This window comes from Lytechinus variegatus, chromosome 19, assembly GCF_018143015.1.
Source record: "Lytechinus variegatus isolate NC3 chromosome 19, Lvar_3.0, whole genome shotgun sequence".
Taxonomy (NCBI): Eukaryota; Metazoa; Echinodermata; class Echinoidea; order Temnopleuroida; family Toxopneustidae; genus Lytechinus; species Lytechinus variegatus.
Genome location: NC_054758.1, coordinates 21,880,578 through 21,907,490, shown reverse-complemented (window position 1 = coordinate 21,907,490; position 26,913 = coordinate 21,880,578). Strand labels below are relative to the sequence as shown.

At 38.8% G+C, this 26,913-nt stretch overlaps 1 protein-coding gene across 1 annotated transcript; it reads left to right on the top strand.

Moving 5' to 3' along the window:
* The first annotated feature begins 11,731 nt into the window (after positions 1 to 11,731).
* On the top strand, positions 11,732 to 26,570 carry LOC121406358 (monocarboxylate transporter 14-like). The gene is made up of 6 exons (XM_041597394.1): positions 11,732 to 12,261; positions 20,242 to 20,538; positions 21,551 to 22,131; positions 24,489 to 24,714; positions 25,520 to 25,663; positions 26,184 to 26,570. Exons 1-6 carry the CDS (start codon positions 12,084 to 12,086, stop codon positions 26,447 to 26,449), a joined length of 1,692 nt encoding a protein of 563 aa, XP_041453328.1. The 5' UTR covers positions 11,732 to 12,083; the 3' UTR covers positions 26,450 to 26,570.
* The last annotated feature ends 343 nt before the right edge of the window (positions 26,571 to 26,913 follow it).

The following is a 26,913-nucleotide window of genomic DNA, read 5'->3' as shown; positions in this document are numbered from 1 at the left end:
TCGTGAAAGCATTAGGTGTAGATGGCGGTGGCCTGTAGACAGCTATAATATGAAGACATTTACTTGCACTAAACACGCAAATTTAAATGTTGTTGAGGAAACATTTGAGTTCCTTTGAAGTTTGAGGTCCATTGTTTCTTTATAGAGAATCCCAATTCCGCCATGTGGATCCCCATGACGAGCGAGGTTGAAGAAGATATAACCTGGAGGTTTAAGTTCTTAGATGAAAGTATAGGATCATCCTTCAACAACCAAGTCTCTGTTATGGCATATAAATCAACATCATTTTCAATATAATAATCATAAATTTCAACTGTCTTGTTGCGCTCTGACCTAGCATTCCAGAAATGAAGTGACGTGCGGGAGGTTGAAGTAGTGGGATCTGCCAAAGTCAAGCAACGAAGATTCATCAGATTGGTTCTGGTCTGCACTGAATAAATCCTACCTCCGTTAAGGCGGTTGGTGGTAACGACTCTGATATTCCTCTGCTTCCTCTGACCGCATCTCTTTCCCCGTTGGTGCATGTGCCCTGAATGATGTCGAGATCGAAAAGAGTTCTCCATTCTGTCTCTAGAATTATTCCTCTATTACTTTTTCCTAACTTGTCTCGAAGGGTGTCCAAGCCAGATTCAATGGCTTCAAGAGATAAATGACTCCAAACAGGATTACAGAGTAGCAAAGAAGAACGATCGTACACTAAGCGTCCATCTCCACTGTCATCTTTATGATGAACCGATGGTCCAGGGTTAGGATTAGTGTCACTCGAGAATAACAATCTACATTGAAAAGTGGCACTAGAATTACAATGATTTGCTACCCTAGATTTTGCATATGCTCTATAAGATTTTGTACATGATACATAAGGTGAAATTACTAGAAGGCCAATTTGTGGGCCAAAGACTAGTTCTGGTTGAATACCAGAATTACTTTGATTCAAAGGGTTGTTGCTTACAAAAGATAAAAACAATAGGGGAAGGCGGGGTAAGTTGAGCATAGGGGCAAGTTGAGCCACCACCCCCGGGTCAATAATGAATGAGTCGACATTGATGTGGTGTCATGCATTGATGACTCATTACATAACCATTAACCCCGCTACATTGTTTCCAATTTTGAAACAAAAAGTACTTTTTTAGAGGAAAAATACAAATTTCAGCCAAATCAGCCAAAAAAGTAAAAAAAAAGGTGTGAAATAGATCAGTGCTTTTCATATAATAAAGAAATAAGAACAATATTGTTAGTCCAGGTATGGATTCTCAATCTTGTCATAGTCTTTTACATGATGGATGCATAAGAAATGTGTGGATGTGAAATTATCGCATTAAGTTCGGACTGGGGTAATTTGAGCCTGCCAGCATAGGGCAAGTTGAGCCATGGTAATTCTTATAGTAATTTATAATAAAAAAACAAACAAACCTTAAAAAGCGATTGATATGCAGGCAGAGAGAAGCAAATTCACATGACATTTCATTTACTTTTAGAGGATGTTAGTATTTATAGAAAATTTGCAAGTGAAAAGACTTTGTATAAAGAAATGGCATGCTGGTTCTTCCCGCATACGTTTTGTACATAGTTTTTGTGGCTCAACTGGCCCCAGAAGGTGGCACAACTTACCCCACAGCCTGGGGAAAGTTCAGCCATTTGACATCGTTTTTTCAAAGGTGACAATGACTTTCAGTGTGGGGGTAGAAAGTTATATATAGGTGAAAAATGTGTCCCAAGAATCAAATCTAAAGAGAATGTACTTAATACTTAAATATTAATAGTCATATCAGTTCTAATATGCAAAATGCAAAAAGTGTCACAACTTACCCCGCCTTCCCCTACCCAAAACACAACCTAAGTAAGTACATTGTACTAGATCACCCAAATGCTATTCACTTTCTAAATACAATAGGATCAGTTACATTGCTGACTGATCATCGATAGCAATAGGGTTTATACATACAGAGTCTTGTACAGTGTGAAATGGCTAAGTAACATTGAATCCAAAACTTACATAAATTAGAAGCACTATTTCACAATCCTTTGCATCAAATTCCACAAAAGTTGTCTAACGGCTAGGATCTACAGACAAAGGAAATAAACCTAATACAATGGCCCATATTCTGAAGTCGGGTTTAACTTAGACTCAGGTTTAAAGTTGTGGTTTAAGTATGGACAGCCAATTGCTACATAAATCACTAACAGTAGAGATATCATTTTTGAACTCATTTGGCTCTCAAATCATTCATAATTGTGTAGGAATTATAAATAGATGATTGTCTTCACCATCGATAATCAGGAAAGAGCACAGTAAACATAAGAAACATACAACTTAATAAAAAAATTGATACTCTTGGCTGTCCATACTTAAACCACAACTTTAAACTTGAGTTTAAGTTAAACCCGACTTCAGAATACGGGCCAATATCTTTAAAGTGAAACACCACAAACAGTATGAATTAAACAATGTAACCTGGAGAGCAAAAATTCTTATGTGTCAGCCTGTAAGGCGACCTAATAATAAAAATAATGATTAAATAGCGTTATTATAATCATTGTCTCTAAGCGCATTAGATGTATATAATTTGCCCGGTCACCAGATCCTGAAATGCCCGAACACAAAGTATGAGCTTTCTCCACTCCCTTGGAAAATTAAAAAAAAGACTTCTAAGACCTACATGTCACGTTGAGCCTATAGGACTCGCAGGCGCGCCGGAACACTTTCAGTTTTTTTTGGGGGGGGGGGCAAAATCCCGAAGGAGGCACAATATTTTTGACAGCGTGAGATACCGAAGCGATCGAGCGGGAGAGGGCGTGGGAACCACCCACACGGTAAGGACTTTGTGTAAAAATGGAGTTGAAAAGTTACGTTTCTAAGAGAATTCAAAAATAAATTTCTTGAAAATTAAACATAGAATTCACTACTAAAGACTATACTCAGTGTTTATGAGAACCTATGAAATCTACGCGCAAAACGATCGCTTAATTCGGAATGTGGTTTTCGTGTCTGATTACGTAAATTACGTTATACGCTGATATTGACTCAAAATAACAGAAATTACATTTTTCATACAATATCCTCTCAGAAATATTTATTTATGTACATTCACATACACGGACGACACGAGAGAGAACAATTATCACAAGTTTCAAGGAGTGTATTAAGCAGAAGAAGCGTAACAACAGAAACAAAATACATTCTAATGAATGTCTTTTAAAATTCAAAATGTCATACTGTTCTGACGTGGCAGACGACGATAAGCGCTTAAATCCCCATTCTATTTAAATCATTTCTGACCTCAGCATTGGAGAGAGTCCCTGATTATCCATGCATAGGCAAAACGTTTCATAATTTGTAACTGGAGGAAAAAGAAATATGAACTGCTTAATTATTGTCTAACAATTTAAAACTTTTCTGAAAATTTAAACTTTTCTCGATTTATTTGTTTCCTTTGGCATGTTTTGTATGACCCCTTCAAAATCTTCTTTTTCCTTTACATATTTTCTGGGGAAAATGTGACCATAACTAGGAAATGATGAATATCAAATTCCAGGAAATATTCATTTGTAAATAATCATGAACTAACAAACTACGGCAGTTCATAATGTACATTATGTAACATTATTTAGAAGAAAACAATTACATTCCAAGAGCGGATGTGGTTGACGGTACACCATGTGGAGTTTTCGAAAAAAAAGTGGATAGAGGAAGTGAAATTGAAAGGAGGAAATAGACCTCAAAGACCATTGAAGGTTCTTTGAGAGACCTCTGAAAGATCAACCAAAATTCATGGTCTTTCAAAGGTCTTCCAGCGGTCTTGTTCTCTGTGGAATGGGGGTTTAAAAGGTGAAACGTTATCACACTGTAATAAGATAGAAAGGGGCTTATCAAAGGTATGTTTCACAGAGGGATATGTTCGTCAAAAGACGCAAGGCTTGTGTAATTGCCCCGTCAGGGGCGAAATTTTTTCATTTTTGACAAAAGAAATGACAATTCTTAGGCAGAAAAGTGCCTTCATCGTTCCTTTTGTCCTTAAATAATATCATTTTTCTACTTTTAGGGGGGCACATTGGGGGGGGGGGGGGCAAAATCTCGTTTTGCCCCCCAAAAATTTTCTTTGGGGGGGCAAGTGCCCCCCCCTGCCCCCCCCCCCCCGCTTCCGGCGCTCTTGAGGACTCGAATTTTCAGCTCGGAGCCGTCCCTTTAAGGCTTTCCAGAGTGCCATAAGAGACGAAACGACAATGTGTTTACAAATTTGCTCCCATATATAGCCAGTTAAGCATGAGGCTCTGGCAATTAGCCGACCTTAATAATTACATGCAATTTAGCCAATACGGCGGGCCGTAATAGCTATATGGCACATAATGATGGCAGGCGCCGATGGACGGGGGGGGGGGGGGTGTGCAAAAAATGCCTTGCAGGGTTTGACGGCCCTCTTATGGGGAGGGGCCGGGGGGCTTGTCAAATATTTAGGACAGAATGCACCTCCATGAGCCGGTATGATCATCATATCAATTTGTTGTGTACAAAAAACGCTCCTCTTATAAGGCATAGAAATGGGACGTTTAACGCACAGTCACTAATACGCGCAGCTGTCTTCGCATCGTGCAGGCAGCTCAGTCTTCATGTATAGTGGCGGGCTGCTACATTGAGGTGCAGGGGTGTTCAACTTACATATCGTGAGCGCACTCAGCTGCGTGTTTTCACTTCTTCTTTCTCTCCATTTCTTGTCATTTTTCCTCGCATTACTTGTTTTCATAAATTTCCCTCTCACTCTCCTTGTTTTCTCAATCCCTTCAGTTTTGTAACTTTTCTTGATCACTTGCATTCATTGCCACACCCCCCTGTCAAAAATGGTACGGTCCTATCCAACATACACTCAAGTCGTCGCTGTACGAATAATGAAAACGTGCAAAATTCTTCACGCGCTGCGTTGCCTAGCTATGCGTGTGTACTGTGTCCTATACTGTGTACACACAATGCCATCGGCTGAACCCGCCAAACTATAGTGACCAATTATTGCAAAAGCTTTTGCAAATGTGAAAAGTGACAGAGTTTTTTTATCCAATCAAAATCATTCTTAGGTATTCGCAATCTACAGCATTTTCTGCAAAATGTCTTTTTTTGATAGGGTCTATTGTGACGTATATATTTTTTTTACAACAATGTGAAGTCGCACCAAACGTTTCGTTTCCCGCACTTGCCCATTGGCTCATGTACAAATGGATTTCCAAAATCATCAAGAAAGGTTCCAAAAACCTCAAAAGTGACAGAACTTAATTTGACTAAAATTAAATAAAAATCATATCATGTTCAAGGTGAGAATCTGCTCTATTCTATTCTGTTTTGATAGATCACCTTGTTGACGCGTTTGGGAGATATCTTAGCAAATCCCTCAAAAACGGCGTATTTTCTATTATTCTCCATAGGTAAATAATTTAACACGCTACGCACTGCAAAAAAGGAGCGCAAACAAATTGATATGGTTGCATATAGTTGCATGTTTAGGGAGTATAGAGGTTTAAATTTTCCGTAATTCCGACTAGTTAAAATCTACTCGAACTGGCCGGATCATGTTGCATCAAGAACCGGCGTCGCGACGCGTCGTGACCGTAGACCTATATATACACGCATAATGATATGTACACACGGTATAACATTAATGGCACCAACCAACGAACGTAGAGGGCAGCAACACACAAGCGTGTTGCTCTAAGGAAGGTCAACTCGATACTCGCATGCAACTGAGCTGCGCGCATATTTTATTGTTCATGACAACGAAATCAAATGCCGATCAAATACAACAACAAATTAGTAGTGATCAAGAAACGAATATGAAAGAATATGACTACAACGATATCAAAGATAACATTAAAAAATATGTTGAGGGATATACATAAATATGAAAACATACTTTGATATTTAAAACTTTACAAATGCAAGTTATAGGAAACTAAAATCATTACCAAATCGGTGATTGTTGTTATCAGCGATTTCACCAGACGGTTGAATTAGGTGATTTGCGCCGAGACGATTTTGTGACCACTCGCAAAGCATTTCGGGATTGAATATGTCCCCCTTATTTTCTCTGGGCTCTTCGCTGAACCCATCATCATTCTATGCTTAAGCTACATTATGCTCCGTCGTCTGCTTAGATTTCAACCCCCTAGTCTAGCACTGGTACTTGTTCTGCTAGCTAGGCGTCGATCAGCTTTTATCTGCAGTCCATATAGGCCGTGACTCATTTATTTATTTATTAGAGCAGGCAGCAATGCCAATGGGTATTAAAAAAATAATTCACGTATCTATCAGTAGTATGTTTTCATTTCTTTTCACCATTTTCCCCAAAACTTATAAATTTAGAAATACTTTCCAATCAGTAATAAGTGAAGTCTACATCTAACCTAGATCTTGATCATGTTGATCGATAGACCAAAAGCTTCAGTCTCTGTATTTTGGTTGCTCTGCTGAACTGCGCTGGCTCACTCACCGATGGAGATTATAGTAAAATGTCAGAAATTGTTGAATAAATCCCCAGAAACGACGGTTATTCCTGTTTAGTTGATCGATAGACCCAAGTCTAAAGATCTAACTTTATTTGTCTAACTAGACAAATGCTCTGACCAGTCTCGATCTGTTTGTTGAAGATGTTGTTCCACACTGGATATCTAAGTAGATCTAGAATATTTATAGATCTAGCACTACTTGTTGGTATAAGATAGTCTATGCAACAATAAAAAATACTAAAATAATAATAAACTCAAAACAGATGAATTCCACATTGTCTTTATAGTATAGGACGCCTAAATCCAGACCATTTGAGGGTTGGTCCATGCAAGCTAAGTTTGGTTCAATTAAGGCCAGCCGGCATGGGCTAGCCGCTAGGAGGTTATGTTTTTTTTTTTAGTCCGTTAAATGCCTACAGGGTAAAGTCTAGATCTAGAACTAGAAGATTTAATGGTTGACAAGTTACCGTTAGGCCTTACCGTTAGGCATGAAATCTTTAAAATTCAGTTAGAAAATGCATAAAAATAAAATCACGACGAGCTCAGTCACTTTGCTCTTTCACTTTCGAAATTTCTCCAAAAAAATACGCGTTCTGCCAGCCAAGCCAAGGCCATGCAGGCCCAGGAAAATTTACCAATTCTTGCAATATGGCAAACAAATTATGTAAAAGTCTTTGATTGCACAGAATCAATGGTCAAATTAAGATATGGATGCTGTCTATCAAATCTACTTTCTGCCCAAAATCATAAATTAAGATGGTGTAAAATCTATCTAGCTCCCATTTCTTCTAGTCTAGGCCTAGATCTAAGTAAGGTTAAGTCTAACGCAAAACGATGATGGCACTCTGCAAACGATGTAACATTGCAATCAATTTCCCAGAATTGGCTGATTTTTCTTAGAAATTATTGAAGAAAACCAGGGAAAATGTGAATAGGTGGCCGTTTATTCAAGCTTTAATTTGGCTTTGGAAGTTTGGTTGCTAAATGATTATCGACCTTCGACGCGACGCAGCGCCTGGCTGTGCAGCTCAGCTGCAGCGCAGCGCGCAGCCAATGCAATGCATCCGATGCATGGGTTTTTTTTCGCCGTCCATAGTCTCGGACTCGAAGTTGAAATTTAGACCCAGATTTCGGGGATTCGGCGACTTGTATTAAGATTTATAAACTTAAAAGTCAAATGCAATTTAAAATTTGAAATCTGACCTTGAACAATCATCGTTGATAAACATCAGCCCTGAAGCAATTGCACTTCAAATCAGACCAGGCAAATTAGACGTCATTGTGTATGTTGCTAGAAGATCTATGACGAGTCGACTGAAGCCCCAGCGCATCATCATACTAGTAGCTACGCGACCGGTCCAGACTCGGCGCACCCAGGCCAGAAAAATGACCTCGATTATTACGGTGGTTGTCTATGCATTTATTAGTGGTGCAGCGAAATTCAGCAGAGGAAAATAAGAGATAAGAGGTATCCTCGTCATAGACTTAATATTCCAAAATGAGAAAAAATGTCAAAATCATGATTATTTAAGCTAAACAATTTCTTTAAAAATAAAACTAATATTTTTAATATTTCTACTTAGAATAACCGACCTAATAATTGTTCATTAAAAATATCTAAAATTAACAAATGAAAAAAAATCAACTCGACAAAATTCCGAAAAGTCCCCCTTATTTTTTAGAGTGGTCACAAAATTCGAGCGGAGTTGACCTTCCTTAGGCCTTGACGCTTGTGTGTTGCTGCCCTCTACGTTCGTTGGCACCAACGAATGTGCTGTGCGTACAAACATAACGTTCATGAACTTGCAGTATGCAAGTCGGGTCCGTTGCAGAAAGAGTTGCGTTTAAACGCAAGTCAAAAATCAATCGCAAGTCCAAAATACGCGCCGTTGATTGGTTGAAAATCAAGTTACGCATGATTTTTAGAGTTGCATTTGATTGCAACTCTTTCTGCAACGGGGCACAGGGTGTATTAAAACATGTTATAAAACGGGTTCAAGGATGTAGCCAATGGTGAGTGCGTATTCAAGTCACGTGTTCATGCTATAATTATGCGCAACTTTCCAGTCGTGCATTTTTCGTGCAGCACTCTGCATTTTTTGTGCAGCACTGTGCAATTTTTGTGCAGCATTAGTTCCAATCAACGAACGTAGAGGGCAGCAACACACAAGCGTGTTGCTCTAAGGAAGGTCAACTCGATACGCGCATGCAACTGAGCTGCGCGCATATTTTATTGTTCATGACAACGAAATCAAATGCCGATCAAATACAACAACAAATTAGTAGTGATCAAGAAACGAATATGAAAGAATATGACTACAACGATATCAAAGATAACATTAAAAAATATGTTGAGGGATATACATAAATATGAAAACATACTCTGATATTTAAAACTTTACAAATGCAAGTTTCAGGAAACTAAAATCATTACCAAATCGGTGATTGTTGTTATCAGCGATTTCACCAGACGGCTGAATTAGGTGATTTGCGCCGAGACGATTTTGTGACCACTCGCAAAGCATTTCGGGATTGAATATGTCCCCCTTATTTTCTCTGGGCTCTTCGCTGAACCCATCATCATTCTATGCATAAGCTACATTATGCTCCGTCGTCTGCTAGGCGTCGATCAGCATTTATCTGCAGTCCATATAGGCCGTGACTCATTTATTTATTTATTAGAGCAGCCGGGCAGCAATGCCAATGGGTATTAAAAAAATAATTCACGTATCTATCAGTAGTATGTTATCATTTCTTTTCACCATTTTCCCCAAAACTTATAAATTTAGAAATACATTCCAATCAGTAATAAGTGAAGTCTACATCTAACCTAGATCTTGATCATGTTGATCGATAAACCAAAAGCTTCAGTCTCTGTATTTTGGTTGCTCTGCTGAACTGCGCTGGCTCACTCACCGATGGAGATTATAGTAAAATGTCAGAAATTGTTGAATAAATCCCCAGAAACGACGGTTATTCCTGTCTAGTTGATCGATAGACCCAAGTCTAAAGATCTAACTTTATTTGTCTAACTAGACAAATGCTCTGACCAGTCTCGATCTGTTTGTTGAAGATGTTGTTCCACACTGGATATCTAAGTAGATCTAGAATATATATAGATCTAGCACGACTTGTTGGTATGAGATAGTCTATGCAACAATAAAAAATACTAAAATAATAATAAACTCAAAACAGATGAATTCCACATTGTCTTTATAGTATAGGACGCCTAAATCTAGACCATTTGAGGGTTGGTCCATGCAAGCTAAGTTTGGTTCAATTAAGGCCAGCCTGCATGGGCTAGCCGCTAGTTATGATTTTTTTTAGTCCGTTAAATGCCTACAGGGTAAAGTCTAGATCTAGAACTAGAAGATTTAATGGTTGAAAAGTTACCGTTAGGCCTTACCGTTAGGCATGAAATCTTTAAAATTCAGTTAGAAAATGCATAAAAATAAAATCACGACGAGCTCAGTCACTTTGCTCTTTCACTTTCGAAATTTCTCCAAAAAAGTACGTGTTCTGCCAGCCAAGCCCAGGCCATGCAGGCCCAGGAAAATTTACCAATTCTTGCAATATGGCAAACAAATTATGTAAAAGTCTTTGATTGCACAGAATCAATGGTCAAATTAAGATATGGATGCTGTCAATCAAATCTACTTTCTGCCCTAATCATAAATTAAGATGGTGTACCGGTATAATCTATCTAGCTCCCATTTCTTCTAGTCTAGGCCTAGATCTAAGTATAACTAAGGTCTAACGCAAAACGATGATGGCACTCTGCAAACGATGTAACATTGCAATCAATTTCCCAGAATTGGCTGATTTTTCTTAGAAATTATTGAAGAAAACCAGGGAAAATGTGAATAGGTGGCCGTTTATTCAAGCTTTAAGTTGGCTTTGGAAGTTTGGTTGCTCAATGATTATCGACCTTCGACGCGACGCCAGCGCCTGGCTGTGCAGCTCAGCTGCAGCGCAGCGCGCAGCCAATGCAATGCATCCGATGCATGAGTTTTTTTTCGCCGTCCATAGTCTCGGACTCGAAGTTGAAATTTAGACCCGGATTTCGGGATTCGGCGCCTTGTATGAAGATTTATAGACTTAAAAGTAAAATGCATTTTAAAATTTGAAATCTGACCTTGAACAATCATCGTTGATAAACATCAGCCCTGAAGCAATTGCACTTCAAATCAGACCAGGCAAATTAGACGTCATTGTGTATGTTGCTAGAAGATCTAAGACGAGTCGACTGAAGCCCCAGCGCATCATCAACGTTACTAGTAGCTACGCGACCGGCCCAGACTCGGCGCACCCAGGCCAGAAAATTGACCTCGATTATTACGGTAGTTGTCTATGCATTTATTAGTGGTGCAGCGAAATTCAGCAGAGGAAAATAAGAGATAAGAGGTATCCTCGTCATAGACTTAATATTCCAAAATGAGAAAAAATGTCAAAATCATGATTATTTAAGCTAAATAATTTCTTTAAAAATAAAAGTAATATTTGTAATATTTCTACCTAGAATAACCGACCTAATAATTGTTCATTAAAAATATTAAAAATTAACAAATGAAAAAAAATCAACTCGACAAATTTCCGAAAAGTCCCCCTTATTTTTTAGAGTGGTCACAAAATTCGAGCGGAGTTGACCTTCCTTAGAGCAACACGCTTGTGTGTTGCTGCCCTCTACGTTCGTTGGTTCCAATAATAGCACGTAAAAACTGATACGCGTTCGCTGGCTAGGATTTTGATGCGCTTACTAGCTTAGGCGCGCATAGTAGATACGCCTGTGATGTCATAATTGACAGTCTTGTGATCTCTTCGTCTGTGCGATCGTACACAAGTTGGATCAGGGATTTGAACAAGATTTCCATCAAAAAATCATTTTGCCGACCCGTTTTATAAAACAATTAATGCACATTTTAAGATTCGTGATGTTAGTGACGATGCGAGCAACTCTCGGGCATTCACAATATTCGCAAGCGCCTCTTGCTTTCGCATAATTGTAAATACCCTCGAGTGCAGTGTGCTGCATCGTCATAACCACACTCATAAATGTGCATTATATTAATTGTATACTGGCCTTTGCCGACACTGATGATACGCTCGGATGCGCGCAATATGTTCCCCACGCGTGGACTTATAAACACAATAGTCCTAGTATAAGTTGTCTCACAATGTATGTACGTTAAATTCCGTCGCTCACCATGTAGTATGTATATTACCAATTTGTAAATATTGTTACTTTTGTTCAAATGTTTGAGCCTTTATTTGCCCCAATCGGGGCCAAAAGGTATTTATTCAATAAAGATCAAAGTTCAAGAGGAGGCTCGTACCGACACACGTACATCTTGTGTTAAATCAACAACTGGTCTAATTATATCACAATTGTGATTCTGCTATATGATATCTACAAGCGATGTATTATATACTGTTAGACATCACTCTTAGAATTGTCATTCCACATAAATATGGTGGTGAATTTTCGCAACCGTTTTTATCTGTATGGCTGTACTGTATCCCCAGTCTCGCTAATTTAGAAACCATTATTGCTTATCGTTGATCGCCGATCGGAGGCCACAAGGTGGAATAATTTGATGAAGATGACTTCTCCCGCTGTTCCTCCAGCATGCCATCGGCTGATCCCCCCTAGGAGATGGGTAGTAGTCGCAGCATCGTTCCTTGTCTATACCGTGCAGTTCGGTATAACATACAGCTACAATGTTATGTTTATTGCTTTTAAAGAAGAATTCAACAGTAGTGTTACAGTTACAGGTAAACACATAAAAACATGTATACTCAGTTGTTGGGTTTCCGGACAGGTTGTGTATCCGGACAGTCGATTTTAAACAGCCAAATGAAAACGTTCACAATTCAAATCTCTTAAACGTTTTAGCAGAAAATGTTTGACAATATGTGGAGCGTTGTGGCCCAGTGGATTAGTCTTCGGACTTTGAAACAGAGGGTCGTGGGTTCGAATCCCAGCCATGGCGTAATTTCCTTCAGCAAGAAATTTATCCACATTGTGCTGCACTCGACCCAGGTGAGGTAAATGGGTACCGGCAGGAAGTAATTCCTCAAAAAGCTGTGTGCACCGAGAAGGTAGCCTAGCTTAGCCGGGTAATAATAGCAGGGCCCGCTGGGAGAACAGTTTTCGGAACTGAAGTGGCTACCCTGGGTAAATATACCTTTATTATTATTATTATTAATATTATAGAGAACAAATAATGATGATGATTCAATGCACAGTTTTTGTTTAACAAAAAAGAAGGCTTCATTTTTGTTACGTGTCCGGACACCCAAACCCCGGCCCATCCTATGTGTCGTGACTTCTACCAAACTTTGCTTATACTTATAGGCAGCATTGGTGTTTGGCATAAAACATGCCCTTTTGCATTAATGCAACAGCTATGTTTTGGTTATCGTGCACTTTTGTTTTATTGTGATCTACGTCAGCTATGTTTGTGCAATCATTATATCATTATATTGTTTTATATTTATACATTTTTATGTATTTTATATGGGAGTTGTTGCTAACCTGTGTGGCGTTTTGGGGATACAGCCTCGTCGATCTCAGTGGCGCTGCACAGTAGCTGCCGGGCCCACGATCAATTAGGCAAAATGAATTTTCGGAATATTTCTATTCTCAGATTTCTATTTCAAACAATATATATATACATAGCATATCCGTGCAGTATTTCTGTTGTGTTTTTATATGCGGAAAATAAATGCTACTCTACACGGGATACTATTCCGTAGGGGAAGGCGATCGAGGTAAGTTGTAACACTTTTTGCTTTTTGCATGTTAGAATTTATATGACTAATAATCTTGTAGAAATAATATACCTTGCCTTAAAATTTAATTCTGATGAAATACTTTTTTTTATCTATGTATAAATTCCTACCCCACACTGAATGTCAGTGTCACCTTTGAAAAAAGAGATGTCAAATTGCTCAACTTGCCCCATCTGTGGGAGTAAGTTGAGCCACCGTCTGGGGTAAGTTGAGCCACAAAACAATGTACAAAATGTATATGCGGGAAGAACCAGCATATCGATTTTTTTATCTTAAGTCTTTTCATTTGCTAATTCTCAATAAATACAGTCATGTAAATTTGCTCCTTTCTGCCAGCATATCGATGGCTTATTAAGGGTTTTTTGAAACATGTTTTTTTATATACATTACCATAAGAATTACCATGGCTCAACTTGCCCCATGTTGGCTGGCTCAACTTACCTCAGTCCCAGTCCGATAAATTCGCATCCACACATTTCTTATGGATCCATCATGTAAAAGACTGACAAGACTGAAGATCCATAACTGGACTAACAATGTTGTTCTTATGTCTTTATGATGTGTAAAGATGAAGCACCTATCTATTTCACACCTTTTTTTAATACTTTTTTTGCTGAAATTTGTATTTTTCCCTCTAAGAAGTACCTTTTGTTTCAAAGTTGAAAACAATGTGGCATGCAGGGTTATGGGTTATGCAATGGGTCAGCAGTATATGGCACCACTACAATGCCTGACTCATTCATTATTGGCCTGGGGCTGGTCATTTGCCCCTAGATGCTCAACTTACCCCGCCTTCCCTATATAAAAAAAGTTTTGTCAACACGACAATAATATAGTGCAAAAATACGAATAGAAACAACATCAAAGTATACCAAACCTAATAATAGAAAACAATGCAGGAGACGGCACTGTCAGATACTATTGTATTGATTATAGTGGCGGAGACGTTTCGAACGAATAAGATTCCTCAGTCTATGGGCCGCATCAAGGAACCTCTCTTTTTGACAACAAGAAGGAATTAATTCTTCCAAGCAAGTCTCGTTTTGAATTCGTTGAAAATGATCTCATTTGTCCTTTTTAAAGATTTTGTGGGGACTTTTCGGTGGTGATTTTAATACGATCTTACAATGTAGATTTTGTTAAAGTCAGAGGTAGGATTTCAACTGATTTTCGGATGCCTATCATAGAACAGTCTCAGTTCAGAGAGTTTGTTATTTCGAGACACAAACATCGTAATATACTATTATTGATTTTAAAGATAAAAATCCTGCAGACTCCTTTCTCATGTATGAGACAAGAATTGATTTTTTTTTCTTTTGTGTATGCTTGCATGGGCGTTATAGGGAGAGCGCCTGTAATAGTCCAGTCATTTTAACTTTTCACTTGGAACAAATTGCAACAGAATCTATTCCAATTCAGAACATTTCTTTGAGGTCCATAGAAGACCACACGAAAAGTCCCAGAAAATCCGAATAAAGGAAAGTGTTCTAATTTGCATAAACATAATGGTTAGTTCTGGTCATATTCGCTCATTTAGTTTACGTAGCAGACGACGCTACAAAGTAAAAAGAAATATGAATCAGTAGTTAATGCTTGATGAATATAAGTAGAATATATAATTTGTAATTATTTTTATTTTTTTAAGTAGTTCTAACTTGTCTTTAATTTATTTATTTAAGAAAATGCATGTTGCTGGCTTGCTTTGATTTAGTAAATCTAACTCAATTAGGCAAAGATGAATATTACTTATAAATTATTGTTGAATGTACTTATATTTTTCAATTAACGCCTTATTTAAATAATGCACGAATATTCTGTTTGTGTTTGTGATAACTCCTGTAGGAACTCGGCAGGACAGCATTTTTTGCTGGTAAACGCCAAGCTGGTAGACATGTTAGAGCAAGTAAATGTTTTGGTTTTTTAAACAACTGTCATATCTATTTGAGTTTGTATTTTTTCGGATAAGGGTGTGCTAACTATTTTATTCTTTTGTTGAATCAAAGAAGAAGCAACATTAAATAGTCATTCGGCAGAAAATTTCAGATGTCTTTTTAGGTTTTCGGAAAATGATTATATTTTTCTCACTGTTTTATTTGTAAGAATGAAACGATCGCGAATAAATATCAATGTAAGTACCTGTACATGTAACAGGTAATTGAAAATGCACAAGGGCAAGGCTTTGGCAAGGCGTAAATCCACACTTTGCCTCTTTCAACCCAGGTGTTAAATGGGTACCCGGTAGGATGTGAAAGCCTCTATGTAGTATGCTTAGCAATTGAGTCTTGGAACTCTTGTTGGAATGCTCCCCAGGGAGTGGAGAAGGTGCATACACTGTATGCGGGCATGCAAGGATCCGATGACTGTAAAGCGCTTAGAGACGTCGTTCCGATGTATTAAGCGCTATATAAATGTGGATTATTATTATTATAAGAACATGAAAGTAGGTAGGTCAAATCGGGTCTGCAGTGACTATAGGGCTGGTCCAGGATTGTACAAGGGGCGGGGGGCAAATTTTTCGGAGGATATTTCGTCCTCGAAAAAAATTGACAAGCAAAAAACAAACAAACAATGGTCTTCAACCTCAAATAAAGGATATGTCGTACCGCAAAAAAAAAGCCCAAAAAAGGTTTTCATTAAAAAAATTATGAAACTTATGGGTTTTTCGTACCAGAAAAAAAGGGGGAAAAAGAAAAAAAAAAGAAAAGAAAGGTCTTCAAGTTCAAAAGAGGGGACACATCTCTGTTTTGATGGCATTTTTACATTACATTACAATTTTTAATGGCAAAGGAAGCTGCTGAAGACAAATTTTTTATTTTGCTTCTCGGGGGGGGGGGGGGGGGGGCACGTGCCCCCCCCGAATCCGCGCCTGGCAGTGACAGACCCTCATCGACCCTCATCGAAACCTTCTTCTACTATTACTATTTTTGGCACTGCTTTGATTTGTAGCCTTTCTTCGAGGGGATGAAAAGCTTCTTTCCCTTCATCCTTTTTTTTTACTTTCTTTTTTTCCTTCTCATTTTTCCCATTTTTTGTCTCACCTGCGAAGCAGAGTGAGACTATAGGCGCCGCTTTTCCGACGGCGGCGGCGGCGGCGTCAACATCAAATCTTAACCTGAGGTTAAGTTTTTGAAATGACGTTATAACTTAGAAAGTATATAGACCTAGTTAATAAAACTTTGCCATAAGGTTAATCAAGTATTACTAAACATCCTATTAGAGTTTCATGTCACATGACCAAGGTCAAAGGTCATTTAGGGTCAATGAACTTAGACCATGTTGGGGGAATCAACATCGAAATCTTAACCTGAGGTTAAGTTTTTGAAATGTCATCATAACTTAGAAAATATATGAACCTAGTTCATTAAACTTGGACATAAGGTCAATCATGTATCACCAAACATCCTGCATGAGTTTCATGTCACATGACCAAGGTCAAAGGTCATTTTGGGTCAATGAACTTTGGCCGATTTGTGGGCATCTGTTGAATTACAATCAAAACTTTAAAAGTTTTTTGATCTGATTCATGAAACTTAGACATAATAATAATTAAGTATCACTGACCATCCTGTGCAAGTTTCAGGTCACATGATCAAGGTCAAAGGTCATTTAGGGTCAATGAACTTTGGCCGAATTGGGGGTATTTGTTGAATTACCATCATAACTTTGAAAGTATGTTGGTCTAGTTCATAAATCTTGGACATAAGAGTAATCAAGTATCACTGAACATCCTGTGCACATTTTAGGTCACATGACCAAGGTCAAAGGTCAATGAACTTTGGCTAAATGGGTCTGTTGAATTACCATCATAACTTTGCAAGTTTATTGATATGACTTTTGAAACTTGGACGTAAGAGTAATCAATCACTGAAGATCCTGTGCAAGTTTCAGGTCACATGATCAAGGTCAAAGATCATGTTACGTCAATGAGTTTTGGCCACATTGGAGGAATTTGTTGAATTATCATCCTATCTGTGCAAGTGTATTGGTCTAGTTCATAAAACGTGGAAATGAGTTTAACCAAGTATCACTGAACATCTTGTGCGAGTTATAGTAGTTTTCAAAGTCAGCAATGCTGCTATGTTGAATCGCGTGATGCAGGTAAGACGGACAGAGGCATTCCATTTGTTTCTCCTTTTGTTTTATTTTCTGTTGATTTTTTTTCTACCTCTTTTCTTTTCTTTTTCTGAACACTGCCCATTTTTGTAAAGCTCGCAGAAATCTGTTTGCGCAGAAATGCTCATTTTCACTCTGTGTCCATGAAAAAAGGCTTAAAACAGCTGACCATTTGGTACATCACTCATGCATTTCTTTCATATTTTTAGCGTATTGAAATAGAACAGGTACATTTAAATATTTAGTTTCAACTTTGCCACCCTTTACACAAAGAGGGGGATAAATCGAAGCCTGATAATTTCAGACCAGTTTCATTACTCCCATGTGTTTAGACCTAAACACTCAACGACGACAGCCCTATCACAGGTTACAGGTCTCACGGGCCTAATCACTAGTGGCAGGCCCTAGATATTCATTCGAGCCAACCCATTGCTATTTTTTTTATTTTGATATGGCTGATTGACAAAGTGTATGCATATGATTGTCCATCTAACACTGATTCTATTTTTGGTAATTACTGAACTTCCTTTTCCCTAATTGGGAAGAAATATCACCAATTTTGGACTATATTTTGACTGGCGGAAGGATTACGGCTATTTTGCTGTTTGAGTTGATGAATCTGCTCCCCCCGACGGTGTCTTCAAACACGCCAATTTATTTTTAAAATGAGCCGGTCGAGGGACCCTTTTCTGGTCAGATATGGATTGCCAGATATAAATCCTATCCACTGGTAGTAAACATTCGACCCCCGAATTTCATCCTTATTTTTTATGAGTTTTTTAAAGTGCCCATTTAACACATGAGTCTATGGGGAATGAATTAGGCCTGTGAGACCTACAGATGAATGGCTTTTTGCCATGGATAATGGGGATTATACGGGAGCCGTTTTTTTTTTTTTTAGATTTACAAAAAGCGTTTGACTTAGTCAATGACCAAATACTTTTATCTAAACTCTCTCTTCTTTTTGTGAAAACAGTTATATGCACATCGTCATGAATATTCATTAGGTTGGCCGATGATGTCACATTCCCACTTACCCTTTTCTTAGGTTATTACATGAAATCATAAATGTTTCATTCTTTCATACATGTGTAAATGATGTGTCTCCATTATAATGGAATAAGTTGCGGCATAAATAACTAATGCACTTAATCAGTTTTCAGTCCAATTGTTTTAGTTCTTGGGTGAAAGTTTTGAGTGAACCTAATTTCATACAATAAAATACAAAAGAACAAGTAAGATATGACATCATTAGCCCACCTAATGAATATTCAAAAAGACATGCCTCAAATTGTTTCACCAGAATAATACAAATCTTAAAAATTCGATAACTTTTTGTTATTTGTTATTTTGATCAATTTTTCAGCATTTTGTTTTGTGAATTTTACTCAATTTTTATTGAGATACGAATATTTCCTGCCTGGACCATCCCTTTAAAGATGGCGAAAAGACATTTTGACAAACAACTTTTGGTAAGTCGACTTAGCGAAACAAATACATTTCATAAGGCGACTTCGCGAGATAACGTATCTCGCGATGTTGACATACAACTTTTCAAATATCGACTTGGACATGTTGGAGAGACAATTAAGATATCTCGCCCTGTTGACACAAAACGTTTTGTATGTCGTCTTGGCGTTATAACGTATGTCACCACCTCTATAAGTCGACGGCACTTTAAAACTTTACTCGAGATGACGTCAGGAGCCCGTGTTACAAAGAGTTGCAATTGATCCGATCAATCGCAACTATGGAAAGCCAGCAAAGTCAACTAATAAAATGCATGTTACTTTGTTCAAAAGATTTTCTAGATATGAATGTATATCCATGAATCCATTGATTTCTTGACAATTTGGTGTGTTCTCCTTTGTTTACAAAGGACATTTTGCAATTTTCCTGTAGAAATCGATTATGGCACTGACGGATTTCCATAGAGTTACGATTGATTGGATCAATCGTAATTCTTTGTAAGACGGGGCCCAGGGCTCTTTTGACACATAGATTACCATTAACGTAAATTGCTAAATGGATTAACCAATCGAGATCAGTGTTGTCTATAAGTGCATCTAGTATAAAATACTGACCAGGAACCAATTACAAATGTTCTTTCATATTTGCTTTTCATCGCCAGTCTTTGTGTAACCGGGCCCAGATGAACTGTTATAAAGCTGTGTGTAACTTACCATGACTTTACAAGCGACAGGTTACCCTTTGTTTTACTTAAGTATATCTTTCCACATAGCTGAATAAGCTTCAAGAAAATGTTCCGGTCGATCGTGCCTAACTTACAAACACTTTTTTTTTAAACACAACCCAAGACTTTTTAAGATTATGGTGATAGCATTGCGAATAACATAAAGACCCCCACATAAAAAGTATTGTCCAATGACGAGACAACATTCATATTTCGTTGCATTCAAAATGCTGAATGATTTTCAAAACACCCTCCGGCGTTTGAATTTTCTTCTGAATCGAGATCTAAATCTCGCTTGCTTTTATGACCGGAAATGGAGGACATTGATCATCTCTTAGTGCCTCATATCTACGTTTTGTAATTTCGTAATAACTACTGATGTGTGTTACATAAAGCTGTTCGTAAGTTAAGAGCGACTTTAAGAACGACTGGTGATCCTTTCTTGTGCCAAATTGCATATTCATCGTTCATTGGCGATAGTTAAGTGCGTAAGAAAGGACCACCAGTCGTTCTTAAAGTCGCTCTTAACCTTAACTTACGAACAGCTTTATGAAACACCCATCAGGTGTGTAAATTTGAAACTCGACATTGAACACACCACAAAGCAAGAGTGAAAAACAACTTATTTGCCCCACTGTTTTTTATTATTGCAGGTTGGATCGGATCGGTGTCAATAGGCCTAACTCTGATGGTCGCCCCACTGGTCAACATTCTCACCGCGCGATTCGGTTGCCGACGTGTCGCTATATTAGGCCTCTTAGTTATGGTTGGTGCTCTCATTGTGACGTCATTTCTTACGGACATTTTGGCGGTGTTTTTCGTGTATGGACTAGTGTTCGGCGGAGGTGGCGGTATACTGTGTGTTAGCTGTTATGACGCAGTTCTTTTGTACTTCCCCGAAGAAAATAACTTGAGGGCTATGGGTTTGCTTCTCAGTGGAACAAGCTTTGGTTAGTATTAAAATAATTCACAGTGATAATTATACGATTAATTTATATAAAAATAGTGTGATCTTGGGCTCGTTACACAAAGTATTGCGATCAAACGCAACTCAAAATATCTTGCTCAACTTGATTTCCAACCAATGAAGCACCCGTACTCGGGACTTGCGCTTGATATTTTGACTTGCGTTTAAACGCAACTCTTACTGCAACTGGAAGTGGGTGGCATAAGGGAAAAGGGTAGACCAAAGGATTTCTGAACACACTGTAAAAACTGTGGTGTTAAAACTGACACCAATTGGTGTTAATAGAGGACCACATCCTGAGGTGTTAAAATATAGAAATTGAACATAACACCAAAGATTGTAAATATAACAACCATAGGTGTTGTAATGACACCTATAGGTGTAAAAGTAACACCACCAATTTAACACCGGTGTAAAATAACTGGTGTGGTCCTCTATGTACACCGGTTAACACCACAGTTTTTGCTGTGTACGGAGGTACTAAGAAGTTTTCACTCCACGACGCACGACAGATTCAAGAACATAGAAATTGTATTGTCAGATGCCCTTCATGATAAAGGAATGAGTTTGTGTCGAAAATTGGTTATCAAAACAGCGGTTTCGTCCCTAAAATGTAATCATGTCGTCTGTCCACAGTTAAAGCGCCTCAATCGACATTTGCAGCCATGCCGTACTTTGACATCAACGTGTACACAAAAGATATCTAGAGTTCATCCATAGGGTAACATACCACCTTGAAATGGTATTGCATGCTTGTCATCAAATTCGTGTTTATTTTTTTTAGGAGTTAACCCGTCTACTGCTGAACTCTGCATTTCCCATAACCTTTCTACAGGGACCACATTGTCCAAGTGGGTATTCGGCTAAGGTTTTTTTTGGAATTTATACATTGAAATAAAACGGTCCTTTACACTTTTTAAGCCAATTAGAATTTACGATACTCTTTCTCATACATTATATCTTTAAATTTTATCAAATTTTTGTTCCCTATACAGGTCTGCTTTCATTTACACCCCTAATGTCTTTCATCATTTCATTGTATGGTTGGAGAATCCTTCTTCGGATACTTGGTCCATTTCTCTTCATGGTTGGATTCCCATGTGTCTGCTCATTTTGTGTACCCCCACCCCACCCTTCAGATAACAGTGCCAGCGTTGACAAACCGGAAAGCAATCCCCAGCAGCAGGATACCAACGAATTCGAACCGTTGAAGGGGGACTATAGAATCCAAGATACATCCAAACAAACAGTATCTTCAACAGAACAATCTGATTACTTCCCGCCAGGAAAGGAAACTCATGTTGAAAGCTTACCTGTAAAGGTGACTGAGGCGAGATACCAAAGAATAAAAGATATGGACACGATGGCTTCTAGAGGGCGCGCTTTGTATGAACCCGATGAATGGACTGTACCGTGTGCGAATGGAGAGACGGGTAACGCTGATGTTGTAGGAACTTTATCGAATCCAAACATGACGAGGAGAATCCTAGTTGCACTGACTCTTCCAGAACTTTGGTTGATATCAATATCAATGATACTTAATGGCATCGGAGACTGCTTTTACTTAGTCAATTGGGTGAGTATGGAACCCGTCGGTCTGGACTTACGTCAGTGAGTCTCTAATTGAAAAATGATTATTTTGGTCCCCAGTCACGCTCCTCTTGTCATGCTTGTAGATTAGTCCTTTTGAAATAAGATTTGCATATTTTGAGAGTGAATTTTAGCTGCTTATGGAGTGAATGTCCAAAATATGCACGGTACATATTGCTTCAAAAGGAGATGTAGCGTTCTCTCCGTGCTGCAAAGATACTTTCCTCCCAAAAATCACTAGTCTGTGTGATTATAGGGACCGAACAAGCACTTTTATACCACTTTCAGTAACTCGCTGGTCCAGACCAGCTCTGGGCTAAGTCGTAAAATTTTGAGTTCATGAATGCCGCGTGCACGAATAGCCCGTGCCAGACCGGTGCTGATCTGGTGCTGTTATTGACAGCACCAGATAAGCACCATCCACTATGTGCCCGAGTATCTGTTACTGTAGTTACTGAACGCTTGTATCTGTTACTGTAGTTACTGAACGCTTGTGGTGCGAAGTATTTCAGAGCGAGCCTGGTGAGTGTTTCATAAAGCTGTTCGTAAGATACGTATGACTTTACACACGACTGGTGATCCTTTCTTATGCCATGTGATATCTATATGTAATTGAGTTGTAACCAAAGAACATGTTCCGGTCGTGCGTAACTTTACGAACAGCTTTACGAAACACCTGGTGCAGACCCCAAAATCATGAGTTACTGAAAACGTATTAGATATGTTTATTAATAATAATAATGAAACGTTTTTGTATAGCGCAAAATACAAAAGCAAAGTTGCATGTCTCTAAGCGCTTTTTACAAAAGGAGTGGAGGTGGAGGGGAGATCACCGGGTTCTTACATTAATTGTTTACAAAATGGATCATGATCATCTCATGATAAGATATATCGGGGGAGAGACCTGTGGGTCATAGTGATTCAGTTCGCTTTTCGCCCCCAGGCACAGGTGACGCCAAACAAAAAATAATAATAATTAACGATAATAAGAGACGAACCCTCCTCCGTGACGTCACTGCTTTCATTTTTTTGGGGGAGACTCTCTCCAAATATTGCACGTTTCTATATTGACTAAATGACCTGCAAAATATTATGATGCATCCTACACTCTTAAAAATATTGGGTAAAAATTTTCCATGAGGGTAATTATGTATCCAACCAACATTGGGCATTTCTTTTAGGCATTTTTATTTATCCAGTGTGATGGAAATTTTGCTCATTCAAAAGTAATTTCTACTTATATTTTAACCTTACTGGACAATATGCTTCCCGCATTGGGTAAAATACTGCCCCAAATTGGTTGGATACATAATTACCCTCGTGCTGGTTAAAATTTTGCCCAATATTTTTTACAGTGTACATGTCCTATGCATGGATAAAACAGTTTCATTATTAAGCGCCAAGTCCACCCCAATAAAAAGTTGATTTGATTACTTAGAGAATAAGTATAACGCTGAAGAAAAATCACGATAATCAGAGGCTTACAAATCAAATGCAAGTGTCAATTGATCCGGAGAGCATATTTTGTACCTTTCCGTAACTCTCCAAGGAATGTTGATCGCTGGAAATTATTATTCATTACACCAAGCACTTTCCACTATTAGATGCTAAATGTTCTGTATGTCAAAATGGCTTGCCAATCCAATCTGAAGTAACAGAAATTTATCCACATTGTTTTACACTCCACCCAGGTGAGGTGAATGGGTACACGGCATGATTAATTCCTTGAATGCACCCAGCGCCTTCGGAAGCTGGAGCTACGGCCTGGGTAATAGTGCGCCATTGAATATTCAACTACATAATGGGCGCCTCATAAATGCTATCTGCCCAATTCCCACTGTTTATCATTCGAGCCACGATTAAAACGCGGTCTTAATCGTGGAGTGATCGTAATGATAAGAACGTATAATATCTTACCCGGGGGCCGTTTCATAAAGCTGTTCGTAAGTTAAGAGCGACTTTAAGAACGATTGGTGATCCTTTCTTGTGGAAAATGGTATATTTATTAGCGAGATCAGTCGAGGCAATCGTATTGATCGTAGAAAAAAACTTGAATGGTTCAACAATTTTTGCGATCAGTTACGAAAGACCAATCGTGAGGTTCGTAACGGATCACACGACAGGTGGAAGGAGGTATATATATTATACATTATTTATCAATTTATGCAACAGGTTCTGACGTCACGAGCATACCCTTTTCCCGGGCCTTTTCCAGACATTGTTACACCGGTAAGACCGACTCCAGACCGATCAAATCTATTTGTAACGTTAATCCCAATGACGGACCAGTAGTCGGTTTAGAATCAATTTCGTTGGTGTGACTGTCATCTCTTTCTCTTACAGATAAAGTACATGATGTCAGTGGGGTTCACAGAAATGACAGGAGTGCGGGTCGTGTCCGTGATCGGGTTCGCAAACCTCGTGGGAAAGATCGTCATCAGTGCAATAGGAGACTATATTCCATTTCCACGGATTTTCCTTCTCGTCATTGCCAGTGGAATCAGCATCGTGATCATGCTCCTCGTCTTGTTCACTAGGAGTGAGGTCGTCATGTATGGCATTGCTGTGGGTAGGTTCAGAAAATGTACGGTCGTACCAGAAGGACCTAGGTCCATGGTCGTACTAACTAGATTGTGGCATTATTCAGGCCTACAACTATCGAGGTTAATGTGATATACCTAGTTTATAATTACTTCGGGTATGGAATTGGTTTCTATCAGGGGGCATGTGATGGGGGGGGGGGGGGACTTGGGCTTTCAGAATTCACTACAGTTTTTAAAGGATGTCGTTACCGTGATTCAAGTGGATGCTGTTAGGCGGTTTTAATTATATTACTGCTGTACACGCCGGCATTTCAAAGATCATCAAGGTAATTTGAATGCAGCTGCCAATCAATCAGCCAGTCGCATAGCAAATGTTCACACACATCGGCGCTGGCCCAAAGCTGCTGATGTCACTTCACTCAGCAGAAGGAGGCGGAGCAAACCGGTCAGGATCTTCTAACAGCAGCCGAAGCATACGAAAACTGAGAATCATCACATTTCAGGCATTCAGCACTCGTTTGAATAAGCGTTGTATAACGTTGGTGTCGGTTACAGGCCGCTGGCACCGTCCGCAGCAAGGACGTATATCCAACAGCACTCTCTTGATCCTGGGAATGACTACCTTTAATCCAAAATCGCATTGGCATGGTGAAATCCTGATGAGTGGATTTATCATCCAATGCATTGACAATACACACTTGATTTGTTGATTTTTGCCTCTCCTCAAGTTTTCATGGAAGACTTCACAACTTAACTTGTGGCATTTCAAAGAAAATGTGAATACCGAATAATGGTCATTAGATGATTTTTATTTGCTTTTTTCCCCTCTAGTTGTCGGCGGAGTAACGATGTCGACGACCAACACAATCAGTTATAGCCTTTCAAACGAATTCTTTGGGCCGCGGAGGGCGCTAGAGACCTCGGGTATTATTTTATGCACCTATGGATCTGGATTTGTTCTCGGATCTCTTGTCGGTAAATGACCGTTCCATAATGCTAGTGGTGGTGGTGCTGATAAGGATGATCAGGTGATGGTGATGCTGAAGATGTCAATGATGATGATGATGATGGTAGAAGTGATACGAAGTGATTGGATCGATGATCATGTTGTTGAGGTTGGTGTTTTTGACGATGGTGATGATGATGAGGAGGACGTGGGATTGGTGGTGATAATAGCGATGGGGTCGATGATCATGATGATGTTTTGATGAAGATGATGATGATATTGATGGTTATGGTGCTGGGGAAGATGATTAGAATAATGAAGATTATGAGGACGAGGAGGTGATGGTGACAATGACGATGGTACATATGAATATCCATATTTTCATAAGCAGGACGAGGAAGGCGGTGGTGGTATAAGTGATACAAGTGATGGGATCGTCATCATCATCATCATCATCAATGATGATGATGTAGATGGGATCCTTAATTTTAATCATGACGATTAAGATAATGATGGTGAAAGATTTTTTTTTCTACTTTGCTTTTTCAGGTGAGAGTATCGACAAAACCGGATCTTACACGAGTGCAATTTGGTCTTTCATTGGAATGCACCTTGTATCTGGTCTTTGTGTTTTAATGTCTCCTGTGTACCAACGTTTCTTCGCCCCAGACCGATTTGTGACTTACGAACTCTATCGGAAAAAGAAGGAGGCAAGGAAAAAATGCTCGGTGTCTCAAAAGCAGTCATTTGATTGTAAAAATGGTAACCTACCGTTAAGTCAAACGATTGTTTGTGATCGAGTAACGAGTGTTTGATAGTAAACAGATTAAAGGCATCGCGGATCCCAACAGAGACTCGGCGACTGAGATGAATAATAATAACTTATTTAGTCAGCTGCTCTTCCAGCGGGCCCTGCATAGGATTATATGTTATTATTATTCATACAGACAATTTTAGAGCCCAAATACAAGTGTTATTTTGTTGATGCACTCGACCCACTTAAAACGTTTGTTGAACTCGCCTAATATTTTTTTCCGAGGTGACACAATATTGAAAATATTGGACGACTAGAAGGGGAATCCCCGAAGCAGAGTCAGAGTCTCGGGGCGGGAGGGTAAGTTAAAAATCATTTGCTAAAATTCTCTGTATGAATAATAATCATAATACTGGATGTCCAATTTTTCGGTCAATACAAGGAAATATAGGACTCGCTTTGCAAAATATTGATGCAAAGCTCGTCCAATATTTCCTTGTATTAACCTCAAGGCCATCCAATATT